We start from the raw sequence: 17,873 nt of genomic DNA on the forward strand, positions 1-17,873 counted from the left end.
TGGCTTATTTTATTACGCTGAAAATTTGGATGGTGAGTGGAACTATCTAGGGTGTGGTCAAGAGCCTTTTCCAGTCTAGGCACCAGCAACTTGGGCTCTCCATCCCTTCCCTCCCCGACCCTTAGTCTCCCACCCAGTGATGCAGCCCTGGGCCTAGGGACAGATACACAGCCACCCCACACACTTGTTCTCTCCTCAGTTTAATGGTGGTTAGTGGGATTGCCAAACCCCCTCCCTTTCCCCTCCCCGTACAAAAATGTGTGTTTTTTTTAAACAAGAAAAAGGGGGCAAAAGCCAGGAATAGGGGGGTAGGGGGTGCAATCTGATATTTCATACAGATTTTTGAATTTTTAATATATTATATATAAAACCATAGAGACCACGCACCCTCCCCCCAAACTCCTTTCTCCTCCCCGGGGGGCCTGGAGGAGAGATGGGGAAGGCCCCCCCAGGAGTGGGTGGACAAATATGGGTGGGACAGACATCAGGAGGAGGTGGAGGGACAGGGAGCCCAGGAGCCTAGGGAAGGGGGTTGGGGATAGAGCTGGGGCTGCCTCCCTCACTGCCCCCATCAAAGTTTTGACACAAAGACACAGAATCCTGTTTCCAGGCCCGCCCCCCCCCCACCCGTCCCCCCACCGTGCAAACATGGCTTTGCAAAGAGGTGCCCAGAGCTCTGTGGAACTCTTACAATGGCTGGCATGGGGTCTGGGACCCCCAAAGAAATCTGTATTCCCCTTCCCTGCCCACCCCTCCCTTCCCAGAATCTGATCCCTCCCCACAAGACCTGGTTCTCTAGCCTAGGGGCCCTGGCTTTCCCCCAGTTATGTTCCCACAACCCAATCCCTACTGCCCTCCCTGGACTTGGGGGTGGACCTTTGGGCCCTGCCCCCTGGCGGACCCGGACCTCGGGGGGCCCTCACTTCTGGCCCTAGCACAGATCCAGGTATCCAATCCCCCATCCCTGCCCAAGCATCTGAGGTGTTAGTGGTGAGGGGGAAGCCCACCATCCCAGACTCTGGTAATGTCTTTGCTGGTTCCTTGCAGCTGGCAGTAGGGGGGGGACCCGGCCCAGGCCCAGGCCTGGGGTGGGGGTGGGGTCAGATGAAGAACTCTTCTTTCCTTTTGTGCCCATCGCTGCCATTGAGGAAGGCTTCTCTTGCTTCGCCCTGCTCATCCAAGCCACTGGCCTCATGGGTCAGATAGGAGCCTAAGGGATGGTAGATTTCCCCCCAAGCAGTGGGATGTTCATGTGGACCGGCATGTTGGGCAGAGACATGGAGAGAGGAAGACAGACCAGGCCAGACAGACAGAGGGAGAAATGCAACACAGGAAGAGGGAGTCAGGTCCAGGGAAGAACAGAACAAGACAGGACAGTGGCAGAGAAAGAGGTAAAAAACGAGAATTAGGATTCCAAGTGCTCTGCTCTCCGGGGACTCTCAGCCTGAGGTCCCGCAGGATTCCCAATCTTCCAATCCACTCCCTTCTTCTGGCTCTAGGCCCCGCCTCTTTCCAACCCCACAGCCCACCACACCCATCGCTGGCCCTCGGGCCCTGCCCTCACCCCCACTCACCCTTCTGTCGCACGGAGCACCACACCATGCCCACTAGCACGCATATGATCAGAAACACCAGTAGCGCCAGGATGCCGCCCACAATGGCGTAAGGAACCGACGTCTGGGCTTCTACCACCGCACCAGGGTCTGCCAGAGGGACAGACAGGGCACAAGAAAGACCACGTCCTTAGGGATGTGGTCCCAGTCCTGGCCACACCTTTCTGCAGACTACATCTGAAACCTTGCCCCTTTCTCTGCGACGCCCTTCCAAAACTTACTGCTCCCCCTCAGGCCCTTCTAGGGCTCCTCTTTCCAGATGCTCCATTTCCTGGAAAAATACTTGGTTTTTCTCCCAATACCTGCCCTGCCTCCTGCTGGGATAGAAACATGACAGACATCCTCCCCCCAACCCATCCCCTCCGTGACTCCAGCACTGTGCCCAGCCCAGGGCCGCAGCTGCCCTCACCGTAGACCACCAGCACGTAGAGCGCCCTCGCGTGGCCGTGCTTGTTGGACGCCTCGCAGGTGTAGGTGCCGTTATCCGCAGAAACCAGGCCTGGAAGCGTGAGTGTCTCCCCCACGGCCTCCGCCCTCTCAGGCAGAGACTCATTCCCCCGGTTCCAGCGGATCTGGTTCGGCCTGGGGGGGCGGGGGGACGACAAAGTACAGTGAGAGTTAGGAACTCATGCTCCTTCCTAGCCCTTCATTGCTAGAAGACCATCAGGCCTGGGTCCAGCCTCCCCTGTCTGGGGATCTCAGGCTTCCTCGCCCTCCCAGGCCCTTCCACTCCTAGAACCCCCACACTGAGTCCTGAGCTGCCCCAGGACCACCTCAGGACCAGGGCCCACCTGGGGTTGCCCGTGACGGCGCACGTCAGCACCAGCGTGTCCCCTTCCCTCACCACGGCTTGGGAGGCATGGATCCGGGCCGTCGGGGAGTCTGTGGGCAGAGGGGAGGGGAGGGGGGATGGCGGTGGGGCCAGGCCCGCCCTCCTCCCCCAGGCGCGGGCGGCTGGCGTGGGGATCCCCGGGGTGGACCCTGTCCTCCAAGCACTTACACTGGACGTCCAGCACGTACTGCGTCTGCTTGCTGTGTCCCGAGGGCAGCGCCTGGTTCTGCGCCTCGCAGATGACGATGCCGCCATCGTCCTTCCGGTCCACGCGGAACCGCACGGTGCTCGCCACGCTCCACACCTTGCCATTTTCCTGGCCGCTGCTCACGCCTGCCCCCAGCCCCGCCCCCGACAACGTCAGGCCGAGGCTCCAACACCCCACCAATCGCAACGCAGGCGGCTCGCCAAGCCCCGCCCTCGCCCGCAGACCACACCCCCGCCGGAGCCAAGTTCTACCACAAGCCCCGCCCCCTCCGGAGCCCCGCCCCCGCCTGCCTCCAGCCCCGGGGCACCTTTCAGCTCCTTGCGGTCGCGGTACCAGCGCAGGACCGCGGCGGGACGCGATCGAGGAACCAGGCAGCTGAGCTCCACCTCGCCGCCCTCCACCGCCTGCTCTCGGACCTCCACCACAGGATTCTCCGGGGCCACTGCGAAGGCGAGAAGGGGCGCAGGGTGTGAAGGGAGGCACCCTCGAGGTGGGCTCAAAGCAACCAGACGAAGCCGTGCACTGGGGGCTCACGCCTGTCAGTCTGACGACTCAGGAGACTGAGATCCGAGGGCGGCTACATCCAAAAGTCCATGAGACTCTTACCTCCATGTAACCACCAAAAGGCCAACAGTGGACTTATGGCTCAAGTGGTAGAGCACCAGCCTTGCATGAAAAAGCTAAGGGACAGCTCCTGGACTCTGAACTCAAATCTGAGTATCTCCCCCCTAACCCCCCCCAAAAAAAAGCAACCAGGCCAGACACCAGTAAGTCTGTGAGACTCTTATCTCCAATGAACCACCAGAAAACCAGAAGTGGCGCAGTGGCTCAAGTGGTAGAGCGCTAGCCTTGAGCTGAAGAGCTGAGGGACAGCACCCAGGCCCAGAGTTCAAGCCCCACGATTGAAAGGGGGAAAAAAAAGCAACCAGGAGCAAAGATGTTCTGAGTGTCAGGGGTCAGTCACAGAGATCAAGATGTTCAGGAAGGCAGCCATGGTTGCTGGGGCCACATGTCCAGGAACTGAACCACAGCCAGGCCAAGAAGGTCTCAGAAGAGAGGTGCAGTCGAGGAGGGTGGGGGGCAGTACCTAGCACAGTGAGTGTGGCGATCTGGTGGTGCGTGTCTTCTGTGTAGAGCTGGCAGAAGTAGCCACCCTCATCCTCCAGGCGGGCATCTGAGAGCCGGATCCGCACCCGACGTGGGGAGAACTCTTCAAGCTGAAAACGCTCATCCTTCAGGGCTAGAGAGGAAAGGGGGAGGCATGAACATGGGACAAGCTGACCACAGGAGCTCACATCCAGCACTCTGCTTTTCTCCGGCTGGACCTATGAATAGTCTGAGCTGTCCAACTGCTTCCTCCCCGTGGGACCCATCATGATTCAGGTCCTTCTGCCTGCTGGAGCCAGAAACAAAGCCCCAGGCCCCTTCCTCCCTCCAGAATCAGTTATGTCCTCTTCTGGGACACTTAATCCAAGCCCCAGCACTCACCTCGGGTGCCATTGAAGAAGAGGGTCTGCCGAGCCGGGTTCTGGATAACAACTATAGATCCATCATATTGGTGCAGACGACAGGTGATCTCAGCCACCCCACCCTCAGCCACTGTCACGTTCTCTGTCTGTACTTCTTGTCCGGCCCCTAGAACAGTCAAGATGATAGGAGACTCAGTCTTTTCCTTCTGTTTCATTTCCTTGTCCATCCGAGTAACTCGCCAGTCTGTCTCCTGCCCTCTCAGCCAGTACATTACATCCAACATCTCCCACAGGCTAGGAGCCAGATCTCCAGCTCTGGAGGAGTTGAGACCAAGCCCCTGTGGCCTATGCTGCATGGGACAGCCCAAGGACACACCAAGGTCACAGAAGGCTCTAAAAGAAAGTCCCATTGGGACACTGAGCTGGAGTGCACCCAGTGTAGGAGGCTGAGGTGTATTCAGCAAATAGCACCTACCGTACCTGGGTACTCCCTGTGGCTTGTCTCCAAGCCACAGACATGGCCTCAGCAAGCAAGCTTGACTGTTCCTCTCAGAAAGGAGGGGCTCTGCTTCCCCTAAGCAAGGCAGGCCTTTCTGTGGTACCCACCAGTAGCATTCGCTAGAGGTGACATAGGAATCGTGGAACCTTCTGCCACCCACAGATGGTTAGTGGCCATGTTCCACTAGTGCTAAGCCCTATGAAAAGAGAAGCCCAGGAAATGGCCAGCCCCAATGTCTGCCATGTGAGTGGATCCACCAGCCACCAATGCATCACAGGGTAAATGGAGGTCACAGAAATAATTCCAGGTAAGACCAAAAGAAGACTGCCCACTTGACCTAGCCCAGCTTTGAGAACAAATAGAATGAATGGTATTTAAGTCAGAAAGGTTTTGCTTTTTTGTTTTTTTAAATCTACTGGGTTTCTTGTTTTTACCATTACTCAGGGCCTGGGTGCTCAAGGCTGGTGCTCTACCACATGAGCCACAATGCCACTTCTGGTTTTCATTGGAGATGACAGTCTCACGGTCTTTCCTGCCTGGGTTAGCTCTGAACTGTGATCCTCAGATCTCAGCCTCCTGAGTAGCTAGGATTACAGACGTGAGCCACCAGTGTCCAGTTGTCTAATGTGTTTTGAACTGAGCTTGTACTTGGTAGTCAGAGCCACTTGAGCCATGTTCTCAACCCTTTTTTTTGTTTTGTTTTGGTTTTTTGGGTCCGGTCATGGGGCCTGAACTCTGGGCCTGGGCGCTGTCCCTCAGCTCTTCAGCTCAAGGCTAGCGCTCTACCACTTGAGCCACAGCGCCACTTCCGGCTTTTTTTTTCTGCATATGTGGTGCTGAGGAATTGAACCCAGGGCCTCATGCATGCAAGGCAAGCGCTCTACCGCTGAGCCACCTTCCCAGCCCCATCCCAACCCTTTTTGATTTTGAAAGGGTCTTAAGCTTTTGCCCTGGCCTTTACTTTTAAATATAATTTTATTATTAACTTTCTTGTTTATGTGGTACAGAGGAATCAAACCTAGGGCTTTGTGCATGCTAGGTAAGCACTCTACCACCAAACCATATTCCCAGCCGCTTACCCTGTTATTAATCCTTCTGCCTTCCACATAGCTGAGATTATATGCATGTACTACCAAGCCCAACCCTAGCCACTAACTTTGAATGGTTTGTTCCATTGTAAAGTTAATGGATACATCACACACTATGAGGCTACTTTCCCAGCATCCTTTGCAACTGGGCAGGACCATGCGACTGATCTCTGACCATCTGGGTATAAACAGGAAAGATAAATACATCGTTCGAAGTAGCCCATAACTCTTGCAACCCTTCAGGCTGAGTGGGTATGGAGCACTCCAAGGAGAGCCCCAACAAGTGTAGGAACACAAGCTGGCAGGATCTCTGATCCACAACTGACTACTCTCCTTGGTCCGTCCATTTAGGATTTGGATGAGAGCAAGCAACACACATTTTTGTTAAGCCATAAAGATTTCAAGGCTAGCTGGGTGCCGGTGGCACACAACTGTAATCCTAGCTATTCAGGAGGCTGAGATCTGAGGATCGTGGTTCAAGCCAGCCCAGGTAGAAAAGTTCCCATAAGACTCTTATCTCCAATAAACTACTCAACAACAACAACAAAAGCCAGAAGTGGCACTGCAGCTCAAGTGGTAGAGCGCCAGCTCTGAGCACAAAGAGGCTCAGGGACAGCACCCAGGCCCTGATTTCAAGCCCCAGGACTGGCCAAAAAAAAAAAAAAAATGATTTCAGGGCTGTTTGTTATAGCAGCTAACTCACCCTGACAAATCCATCAGAGGAGCAAGTGGAAGACTAGAAAAGGTTGGCTGGGACACTTGCTAGCTAGAGGCCCTGGACTCATCCCTGGCACCCCTCCTCCCCTCCCCATAAATAAAACAGAGGAAAAAGAAAAGGAGAAATGGAAAAAGAGAAAGAAGAAAAGCTACCGTATACAGAAAACTGAAAGCCAAGACTAATCAGCACTAGCCTTTCTGCCACCATCTCTAACATCTCCAAATAGCAATCACCACAGTAGCTACGGTTTATTAGGTGGCTGCCAGGCTCAGCCCCGTGCTGAGGGCCTTACTGATTTATCTTGCACTTAATCTTGGCAGTACCTGCTCGAGGTAACCTCTGCTGTCTCTCTCCCTCCCTTCCTCCTTTCTCTTTCCCTCCTTTTTTTCTCCCTCCTTCCTTTCTCTTCCCCTTCTTCTCCCCCTCTCCCTTCCTCAATGGTCCTGAGGTGGGAACTCAGGACCTCCTCATATCTCTGCCACTTGAACCACTTGAATCTTTATTGATTGCTTGGTGCTGGGGATTGAACTCAGGGTCTGACATCCCAGTTCCCATTTTACAAGTAAGGAAACTGACCCAGGCGGATGGCTGGACTTGCCCAATGTCAGAACCAACTGGCAGAGCAAGCAACCTGCACCTGGATCTTTCAGACTGCCTATCCAGGACCTACGTCCACTCTCAGTTCTCAGGGTGGCGTGGTCAGCATTGGCAAGGGATTGTGGGATATGAGTGTCATGGGCTTGGGATGATGTCTTTGTTATTATTTGCCATGGAGGTGTGTCTAAGTGGTAGTGGTAAGTGGGTTGGGCTAACTGCTGCCCCCTGGTGCCTGGAAGTGTGTATGGTATTTGATAAACACGGAGGAATGGGGGGGTGGGGGGGAAGAGAAGCTGCCCAACAAACTGGGGCACCTGGCAGGATTTCATCACTGCAACACCAGTAAGAACCGTTATTGTCATGGGAAACGCGGGTGGGTCGCAGCTGTACCACCTGCCACCAGTGCGACCTTGGGCAAGTGTGCTTACCTTGCCCAGAAAACCAGAAAACCAGAATGCTGCCAGTGCCAGCCTCATGGGAGCCAGCGTGGACCCTGCGGTTCAGGGAACCCCATCTGAAGGCCATGGTTATTTACAGCCCATGCCCGGGGAAACGGACTCGGGTGTCTTGGCCCTTTAAAAAAAAAAAAAAAAAAAGCAAAACACCTCGCTGAGGGTCCTGGATCTGACACTAGTGTAAGCTAAGCCCCCCATTTTACAGATGTGGAGAATGAGGCTTGGGATGGGGCATCCAAGGCAAGTCAGTAGACTAAAGACACCCCTCTGTGGGAGCCATTTCGACCTCAGGATCTGCCTCCCCCCACCCCAATTTACCCACTGTTCTCTTAAGGGTGCACATGGGGTGAGGGGGGGGCTTTTGTTTTCTTTCCTCCCCCTCCTGAGGAGTCAGTAACCAACAGGACTTGTGCCTGGAATACTAATATTTTAAGAGCTTTTGTTTCAGGGTTCGGGGGTGGTGGGGGGGCGGGACTTTGTGGTTGGAGAGGGGCTGAGCCTTTGGGACTGGGGCGCTGGCCCTTTAAACTGTGTTGACAGATTTTTAGTAGTCATAGGGATGGGGTGCCTGGATAAAGGGGCAGGGGAGGGTTTGGAGAAGTGTAGCTGAGCAGGTGATAATGCAGAGAGCCAGGAATTCAGCCTCTTCCCTCAGACCCAGGGGTCCAGGCCTCAGGCCTCTTCCCTCAGACCTAGGGGTCCAGGTCCCAGGCCTCCCCCATCAGATTCAAGGGTCAAGGCCTTAGCCATCAAGGAGTCCAGGCCCCAGCTCTCTTTCCAAGTCCTCCTCCCTCAGATCTAAGCATCCAAGCCTAAGACCTCCTCCCTCAGACCCAAGACGTCAGGGCTCAGCCCTCCTCCCTCAGATCCAGGGATCTAGGCTCTCTGCATCCTTCCTCCTTCAAGACAGGAGTCTGAGACTCCAGCCTCCTGCCCCCCCTCAGACCTAGAAGTCCAGGGCCCAGCCCACCCCCCCCACCCCCACCCCCACCCCCGCCCTCCTTCAGGACCCAGAAGACAGGGGTCCAGAGCACACAGCTGGCGGATGTTTCCACGGAGACTAAACAGGATGGGGGGAGCACTTCCTGGGTCCTGAGTCAGCGAATGCCCAAGGGAGTCTCAAGGTCACTATTTCAGGAAGGTCACAGCCACCCCCCCATCTGTATCCGCTCCCCAGGGGGTTCCTGGCATCAGCCCTCCTTCCCCCTTCCTCTCCTAGGGAGGTGGTACATCCCTGAATCCCGATGGAACCCCCCCTACACCCCCCATCAATGGCGGAGTCCGAACATCCTCACACAAAGCATCAATTCTTCACCAGCTCAGCCTTGTGAAGGCGCCTGTATTTGCAGGACCTAGGCATCAGGGTCCCAGTCCCCCCCCCACTGGAAACCCCAGCTTCATCCTCTCTCAGGACCCAGTCCTATGATCCCCCTCCCCCCCCCAGCCACAGAACTTCCAAGTGCGACTTACAGACTCCTCCATCCTTAGACCCAGAGTCCAGGACCCAGCCTCCTCCCTCAGACCCAGGAGTCAAGACCTCAGACCTCTGCCCTCAGATTCAGGGGTCCGGACCCCAGTCCTTCTCCCTCAGATCCAAGAGTCCAAGCCCCAGTCCTCCTCCTTCAACTCATGCATGCTGGCCCAACCCATCCCATCTTAGAAACTTTGGGCTCCAAGTCTACAGCCCTCAATCCCCAGAGCCCCAGTCCTGCCTTTCTCTGTCCATTGTCTCTTTGGGGACCCAGGCATCATCAGGTGGGGGCGTCCGGGTGAGTCAGCAGCCTCACACACAAAGTCCTCCCTGTGGCCCCCACGTTCCTGGAATATTAGGGACTCCCTGCATTCCAGGCCCAGGCTGGGAGGGAGTAGGACTTGGGAGGGTCACCCTGGGTGCAGGTTCATGGAATAAATTCCTGTTCCGGGAAGAGTACCTCCTACAAGACCCCACACACACTCTGATCCGTCACCCCCCAGTGCCCCTTATTCACCCCCTTTCTCTGTGTCACCCCAGCTGTATCCCACCCCCTACCATAATGCGTGTTGCACGGAAGAGCTGGGGGCCTGAGCTCTGTGGACTGGGTCTGCCCAGGCAGAAACCATGGGTGTTTGGGGAGAGAGAAAGCTGTCTTTGTGTTCCCCGAGACGGGGACAGGCCAGGCTCGCACGACATTAACCCACCCCCCCTGGGCCCCAGCCCTGCTGGGGTTCAGGCCTTGGAATCCATGATGGAAACCTGACTCCCACCCCCGGGGTGGGGGTGCTGGGGACTCAGGGGTCCAGTTCATGGGTGGGTGGGGTGGGGGGTGTCATGATAGAAATCTCCAAAGATCTACCCCTCTGGATAGCATACAATGAGGGGAGGGTCCCCCTCTTCTCAGAGTGGCTGGTCAGGATTGTAGCAAGGGGAAAAGTTGACTCACCCTGGGAGGAAAACATTATTTGGAATCAACAAGCTCCCCCCTCTGCCAGGCTCCCCAGTAACTGAACAGCTTCTTTCTTCTTTCTCGCTATGTGCATATCTGCTTTCTAGGCTGTTTTCCCCTCTTACCCTATTTTGGGGTTTGAGGGTCTCTGTTCCCACCTCAGCTCTCACCCGCCTCTCTCACACCTTCCAACTTGCCCACCCTGAACACTTCTTCCGATTGACAGCAATCCCATCATGCCTTCGGCGAGCCTCGGCGGCTGAGTGGGCCAGGATGGGAAGAATACGGTTTTGAAAAGACACAAAAATTGCTTCCATCTTCCATGCCCACTCCTGCTGGCTGGATCCCGTGAGGAGAAGAGGGAGATAGAGGGGGGAATCCTTCATCCATTCCCCTCCACCCACAATCTGGTGGCCAAGACCACTCTGAAATAGCCAATGAATGACCAGGAAAGCAGGCCAGGACACTTAGAGGCCAAGTGTCACCGCTTCCTATTCCGACTCTGCAGAAGAGGGAAACTCAAAGGTTCAGAGGAGAAAGGCGACACAAAATACCAGAGGGGAGGTGACCTGGGATCTAGGTCCTTAGCTTCCAGCCCAGAATTATCTCCATAACGCCAAGCTTGCTCTGCATCTATAAAGCCCAGGCCTGTAATTGAGCAAGACATTTACAAGAGAAGAGTTGGCTACCAAGCAAGAGTGGCTACAAACAAACCAGGGGCAAAGGCTAGGTGCAAGTTCTTGAGAAAAAAAAAAAAAAAAAAGGCACGGGAGGAAGGAATCCTGGGCCAAGTTGGTGGATCAGCTAAGAGACATTCTCATCCTGAGAAGCCAGACCTTCCATTCTCCACTCACTGACCAGAATTGCTTCCACAGGCCAGAAAGGCCAAGATCCAAGAACTCCAACTGCTCAAGATTGCAGAATTTTAAAGATGTCAAGATGCCAGCACACAAACCCTCATCGAGGTTCTAGAACTTCAAAGGTGTCAAGGTTCTAAGGGCTTCCAGATTCTAGAATCTGAAAGATGGCAATGTTCTAAAGCCCCTCAGAGCTTTTGTTTACTTGGTTCATTGGCTCCAACATGCTATGAACCTGGCTTTAAAGTCTAAAAAAAAAAGAAAAAGGAAAGAAAATGGGTGGAAATGTAGCTAAGGTAACAAATCTCCCACTGGGGAGATCGGAATTATGTGTTGTGAAGAAAGGATGGAACAGAAGGTTACAGGAGAAAAGGGAGAGCATCTGGGTTCCTGAGACAAGGCGGGGGGGGGTCTACCTCAAACCTTGGAGTGGGGTAGGTATGACCCGACTCCATGAATGGAATCATTTTCCCCTCTGAGCTGACATTCTTTATGTGAGTATATATGTGCTGGGCCTGGAGCTTGAACTCAGGGATTCAGTGCTGTCCCTTAGCTTTGTCTCTCAAGGCTGGTGCCTACCACTTGAACCACAGATCCACTTCTGGCTTTCTGGTGGCTAACTGGAGATAGTTTCTCAGACTTTCCTGCCCGAGGCTAGCTTTGAACCGTGAGCCTTAGATCTCAAGTCTCCTGAGTAGCTAGGATGACAGGCGTGAGCCACCACGCTTGGCTGACATTCTCTTGTAAGTCACTTTACAGAAGGGGAAAACTGAAACCAAGGAAGATGGGGGTGTTTTGTCACTAGCTGCTTTAAACCCACATTCCCCCCCCAGTCCTGAGCCACCTCGTCACAATTCCTTTCCCAAATCGCTGTAGCATACACCCCAAACCCTGCTTCAGCTCAGCCTCTTCCAAAAGGGGATTGACCCACCAGGGAAGGGGAGACCCATGGTAGCTCTGACACACACACAATGTGAGTGTTTGGGTGACATTTCCTGACCTTGTCTCCATCCTCAGGGTCACCCTGTCTTGGGTGTCCCCAACTTCCCACAGTGAGTGACAAGGGTATGCAGATGGCTCCCTGGATGCCCCAAGGGGGGCTGCTCTGTCAGTCAGAGCCAGGATGTGTGGCTGGGTGGGGAGGGCTGAGGGGGGAGCATATGTCCCGTCCACGTGTGTACCACTTCCACACACATCCACATGGCCGTTCTCCCCTTGGGGGGGGTTCCCATCAGCTGCTGGGCTGGACTCGAATTTCTCTCCAGGGGTACAGTGGGGTGCAGGCATGTTGGAAGGATGGGGGATCCCGAGGTAGACATTGTGAGAGCAGGCAGATGGACAGGGGACAGAGAAACACTGGGACCGAGAGAAGGAAAGAGATGACAGAGGTTAGGAAGAGAGACTAGAGGGGCACAGCGAGAAAGGGAAGAGAAGCGGGGTGAGAGCGACACAGGGGCTGAGGTGGAGAATGGGGGCATGGTGAGAGAGCCGAAAATACAGAGGGACAGAGCAGGGTGAATGTTGACTAGGGGGGGTGGGGGGGTGGCTACAGAGTGACCCAGGGAAAAGGGAGGGGGGGGACAAAGGCAGGATGGAGTGATGGGGAACAGAGAGGCAAGGAGAACGGGGGACAGACAGAAGGGCTTGGAGACTGCGAGAGGACAAGGTGGAGGGACAAGGAGAGCGAGGGATCCGGAGACAGAGGGATGCAGAGACCGGGACAGAAGGACAGCGGGGTCCGAAGGGGAGAAGGCGGGCTGGGATGTGTGGGTACGGGAGAGGGGTGTGTGTGGGGGTCTCAGGCCCTTTGTCCCCGCGGGGATCCGGGCCTGTGCGGGGTGTGGGGGGGGGCTGCGGCACGGAGGCCGGGCCCGCGCCCCCTCCCCTCCCCCCCGGCTCGCGGCCCGCGCGCTGCGCTTTGTCCGGGGGAGGGGATCCGAGCCCGGGGCCCCGAGCGCGCATTGTTCGGCCTCTACGGCCCCGCACCAGCGGGGGACTGTCACCGCGGCGCGACCCCCCCCTTCACCCCGCAACGCCGCCGCCACCACCCGCAACCCAGTCCAGCCGGCCGACCCCCAGCCCCCGACCCTACCTGGCCCCGCCGCGGCCGCCCACAGCAGCAGCAGCGGCCACTGGAAGCGCCGGGCCCGGCCCATGGTGCCGCCGCCGCCGCCGCCGCCGCCGCCGCTCGCTCCCGGCCCGGCACCTGCACCGCCCGCGCCGCCAGCCCCGCCCCGCGCCCAGGCCCCGCCCCCTGCCCGCCCGGAGGCGTGGCTTTCTCTCCGGAGGGCGTGGTTTGCGGCGGTGGGCGGAGTCGGGAGGGGAGGCGGGGAGAGGCTGCGTCCTGGGAGCAGGTGGAAGGGGCGGCGCGGGCCCCGGGACGGGTCCACGGATGTTGTTGCGGGCGAAGGCGCCCAGGCGAGCGTGGGCCGGCCGCACGGAGAGGCCGCGCGTGGGAAGGGGAGAGGCGCGGGACGCCCGTGCCGGGAGCGCGCGCCCAGGCTGGGGGCATGGGGTGAGGGAGGGGTGGAGGGCGTGGGGGTGCGCCCCGAGGGAGGCGTGACCCGGGAAAGGTGAGCGGGAACGGACAGGTAAGGGTGCAGAGCCCCCACCGCTGGACAGGTTTTCCCCCCATCTCTCAGGCTAGGGCCCACCGGGGGCCACCTCCCTCCCTGACGCGAAACCTGGTGTTTCATCAGCCTCATTCTCCTTGGAAAGCCAACTCCTTGGAAGCAAGCCTGGATCCTGAGCCCCGGGGGAGAGAAGAGGGGAGGGAGGGAAGGAGGGAGGGAGGGAAGGAGGGAGGCGTCTATGGATACCTGCCAGGCCTAACCTCCCAGCGCCGTCTCCTGGTCCCCTCCTGCCTGTGCAGTCTGCCCTCTCCCGGTCACTGAGGCCCATTCGAGATCCCAGTCCCTTCTTCCTCCTAGGAGTTGGGGGACCCCCCCCTCCCCACAGCCCATTTCTAGGAAACTGGAGACCTACCTGGTGCAGAATTATCATCTGCAAGGTGCAGGAAGAGTGAGCAAGCCACGGGAAATAGGAGACTTCAACCTCTCTTGCGCCCATTGACAGCCAGGTAAACTGAGGCCCCGCTATGTCCATTCTGCCACTGTTTTCTCTTTATCTCCATCACACCTAAAATTAAAAACACACACACACACACATATGGATGTGTGTCCCATCAATCCCAGGACCCCAGTACCATAGCTCCTAGCATCCTCTTCTGTCCTCCATTTCCTGTATCCCCAAGAACATGGCTGTTTGTGAGCTCCTGTACACTGGAGAAAACAAGGCTGCCAGGTCTATAATTCCTGTTTCTTCTTCTTCTTTTTTTTTTTTTTTTTTTAACGAATCAGCATACATTCGTTATACAAGGGAAATTTCACTGTGACATTGCTGTACATGCGCACAATGTACCCACACTCTCCCTTCTGAAAACAATGTCAACAGGTCTCTTAATGCAAATCAACTCCTTCGACCCGCATTCACCCTCATTCATTCTCTTCCTTAGCCCTCCTCCAGACTGCTGTTGCCACTCTCTCCCCAACCCCCAACAAGAGTCCGTTTTACTTTCCTGTCATTCATTATTTTTAATGTGTATTAACTGGACCAAGGGGTTTCACCGTGGGATAACTGACATTGCATCTATTCTATTTGAATCAGAATAATTCTCCATTGCTTTCTCTTTCCCCATGCCACTTCACAACCTCTTATTGATCAACAGCTTTCATTGAGATTTGTTATCTGGCTGCTAATTTCCCTTTTCCCATGGTTCACGTTCTGTGGCCTGACCTAAGTGGAAAGAGAAGCGTTTGACTTGCATTCGGATCTCTGGCTGGGGATTGTGGAGTGGGTTTTATAGCCTGCTTTCTCTTACTATCCCCAGGAACAATGCCTTAGACTTGGTGAGTGGCAAAGAAAAGGTTTATTTTGGCAAAGGATGAGGAGCCGCAGCTGCTGACGTCCTTCTTGGCTGGCAGAGTCCCCAGGTGGCATGGGGCATCACATGGCAAGACACAGGGAGCACACGTGTCTGTATTGGTCTCTCCCCCCCCCCATGCTTACAAAGCTGCCAGAATTTAATCATGGGCACTCCACCCCGATGATTTATCTAATCCTACTCATACCACAGGCCCCACCTCTCAATGACATGGATTAAGTTACTACCCTCTTAATTCCTCCTAATAGGGAAGATTATATTTCAACACAGAAAGCCTTCCTAGGACATATTTAAACTACAAGAGAGTACCAGTAGTTACTTTTCCTAAAGATACAATAGGTTCTTTCTGATCAAGGGGCTAATGAGTATCTATTACCTCAGCCCTGAGGAACACGTGTGTGTGTGTGTGTGTGTGTGTGTGTGTGTGTGTGTGTGTGTGTGTGTGTACCAGTTTGGGAGTTTACACTCAAGGTCTTTTGCTCCCTTTTAGCTTTTTTTACTCAAGGCTAGAACTCTACCAATTGAGAGCGCTACTTCCTGCTTTTGGGTGGCAAATTGGAGGGAAGAGTCTCATGGACTTTTCCTTTCCTGCTTAGGCTGGCTTTGAACTAGGAATCCCCCAGATCTCAGCCTCCTAAGGAGCTGACAGATGTGAGTCACCAGCAACTGGCTGAAAAAGTACATCTTTGAGGCTATCTTCCAACAAAATCAGCCAGAAGCTGGTGATTGCTTGTACAGGGTCTGTTTGTCCAACTCTGCTTGAGAAGCAGCAGGAAACAGAGAAGCTGTGTTTGAGCAACTCCAGTTGGTGACTTGGAGATGAACTTCCCTGGTCCTAGCAGAGGGAGTTGTAGCAGAGTCTTGCCCTTGGCCCTGACTGAACCCAGTCAGCCTTGTAGATAAGATTCCAGACCTAAGATTCAAGTGGTACTTGGTGTTTGACATCTCAGTGGGTACATTAGCACTATTTGTGAAGGACGTGTGTGTGTGGGGGGGGGGCTGACTTTGAAAGAGGGAGACATTTGATTTTACATAGCCTTTCTTTTTATATTTTTTTTTTCTTGTACAGTCCTGGGGATCACACCCAGGGCCTTGTGTGTGCTAGGCTAGTGTTCTACCTCTGTGCTATACGAGTTTCTCCACATAGTCTTTCAATTCAATCTCTTGTCCCTGATGAGTCCAAGAGCCCTGGGCTGTGCTTGGATTCTAAACTTCCAATAACAGTGTTTTTGCTTAAGTCAGCACAAACAGCTTTTCTTTCTTGGAACCAAAGATCTTTGAACAAAAATTCAGGAGCCACTAAAGATAAGGTCTTGATCACAGATGATCGCCGATGACATTAAGAGAAACTTGTCCCTAGCCTCAGTATCTGCTGGAGGGCATCGTGGAAAAGGTGAAATTATCCTCAATTTAAAACATGGACCAGCTTAGAAAATGTCATTTTAGCTTTGATCTGCAGCAGGGCATTATGGGAAATCCAAGTCTGCCTGGTTTACTTGAAGGACAGCATCAAAAATTACCTTTCCCTTTCTTTTCTTCCCTCCCTCCCTCCCTCCCTCCCTCCCTCCCTTCCTTCCTTCCTTCCTTCTTTCCTTCCTTCCTTCCTTCCCTCTGTAAGCTCCAGTGTATTCCAAACACTAAGAACACAGCAACAAGCAAGTAAATAAAACGCTTCATCCACCGTGACAATTATGGCATGATTTTGACAAAAATAAACACAAAGATCTAAGATGCTTCAGTTAACTACTAATGCATTAAAAAAAAAAAAGCACCCTAGGATGGTGGTGTAAAACCACAGGCTTTCTATTTTATGAATTTATAGGTTATGATTCCATTTGTTTAATTGAAGGGTCTCACTATGTAGACCAGGCTGGCCTCCACTCTCTGTCCTCCTACATGGGCCTCCAAAGTGCTAGGATTACAGGCATGTACCACCACACCCAGCCAAGATTTCTCTTCCTGAAACTACCACCAGGACACTTGTTTGGAGGAAGTCCTAAAACCAAACCTTTTTCCTTCATCTGTCCCTAGACATCACTGGTGATATCCTATCTTTTTTCTTCTTCTTCCTGGGAAGTAAATTTAGAAATATAATTTATCTGCATGGGTTGCTTTAATGAGCCACAGGGAAAAACAACTTCTGTCATAATTGTGCCATTGGAATCGCTGTTTTACCCTCCCCCACCCCTCCCAAAGATAAACCTCAACATCCCATCTTAACTTCTAACTTCCTAACTCTAAGCTTCACCCTAAAGAGAGACAGAATAAAAGAAATGGTAGTCCAGCTTTTCTCCACCAGTCCTAAGGCATCTTGGCAAATGGAACCCAGCTTCTCTGCCCTAACCTTAGCCCCCAGAGAAATGCAGCCTGGTACTGATTTCTCACTGAGTACATCTAAAGAGTTGGAACTAATAAGTTCTCTCTGGCCATGGCCTGCCCCAGAGCACCCTGGGAAATGCAGACCTGGCTCCTTAGAACAATGAAGTTGTTTTGACCTTGGATGTGGAAGAAGAGATGACTAGAAGGTTAGTGCTTGTGTGGCTGAATGAGAAGACTGCATTTGATTGCCAAGTGTGGTGGTGTACAGCTATAATCCCAGCACTCAGGAAGCAGAGGTAGAAGGATCACACATTTGGGATCAGGAAAGTCTGATTAACAAGCCAAAACCAGAAGTAGAGCTGTGGTTCAAGTGGTAGAGCACTAGCCTTGAACAAAAAAGCTAAGGCAGAGTGCCCAGGCTCTGAGTGCAAGCCCCAGCATGCACGCACACACAGACACACAGACACACACACAAATTGTTGCTGGTGGACAAAAGTAAATGTTGGGAAAGCTTAAAAGCATAGAGTTGCCATGTGCTGGTGACTCACACCTGTCATCTTATCTACTTAGAAGACTGTGAAGCCAGCCCAGGCAGGAAAGTCTGTGAGATTCTTATCTCTAGTTAACCACCAGAAAACCGGAAGTGGTGCTGGGACTCAAGTGGTAGAGCACTAGCCTCAAGCAAAAGGAGCACAGGGACAGAACTCAGGCCCAGTGTTCAAGCCCAGGACTATGAAAAAAAAAAAAGATAGGGTTAACTTAACTCTTTAGTGACCACACCGAAGACAGGGGCCTCAGATGCCTGCATCCTAGTCTGACCTACAGTTCCAGAAACCTGAAGAGCCAATGCCC

The 17,873-nt window shown here is 54.0% G+C and overlaps 1 protein-coding gene across 2 annotated transcripts; it reads right to left on the bottom strand.

Annotated features, from left to right (window-relative positions):
• Positions 1-189: 189 nt before the first annotated feature.
• Positions 190-12,953, bottom strand: LOC138813750 (cell adhesion molecule 4). 2 transcript variants are annotated; one of them, XM_070002145.1, is made up of 9 exons: positions 12,852-12,953; positions 4,142-4,288; positions 3,741-3,893; positions 2,961-3,095; positions 2,614-2,778; positions 2,405-2,495; positions 2,023-2,195; positions 1,575-1,703; positions 190-1,210 (listed from the first exon to the last, which is right to left on the bottom strand). In XM_070002145.1, the coding sequence occupies exons 1-9, from the start codon at positions 12,913-12,915 to the stop codon at positions 1,101-1,103; spliced, it is 1,167 nt and encodes a 388-aa protein (XP_069858246.1). In that variant the 5' UTR covers positions 12,916-12,953; the 3' UTR covers positions 190-1,100. The 2 variants fall into 2 exon arrangements, with proteins under 2 accessions (XP_069858246.1, XP_069858254.1); XM_070002153.1 differs by lacking the exon at positions 12,852-12,953 and adding an exon at positions 9,900-9,946.
• Positions 12,954-17,873: the final 4,920 nt, after the last annotated feature.

The sequence above is a fragment of the Dipodomys merriami genome, unplaced genomic scaffold, assembly GCF_024711535.1.
Source record: "Dipodomys merriami isolate MVZ:Mamm:240054 unplaced genomic scaffold, mDipMer1.0.p SCAF_106, whole genome shotgun sequence".
Lineage (NCBI taxonomy): Eukaryota > Metazoa > Chordata > Mammalia > Rodentia > Heteromyidae > Dipodomys > Dipodomys merriami.

Excerpts from the sequence above, each read along its gene's own strand:
- LOC138813750 (XM_070002145.1), bottom strand. The coding sequence starts at position 12,915 with ATGGGCCGGGCCCGGCGCTTCCAGTGGCCGCTGCTGCTGCTGTGGGCG. Across the intron at positions 2,779-2,960 it reads CGACCGCAAGGAGCTGAAAG|GCGTGAGCAGCGGCCAGGAA; the intron begins GTGCCCCGGGGC and ends GGCTGGGGGCAG. Across the intron at positions 2,496-2,613 it reads GTACGTGCTGGACGTCCAGT|ACTCCCCGACGGCCCGGATC; the intron begins GTAAGTGCTTGG and ends CTCTGCCCACAG.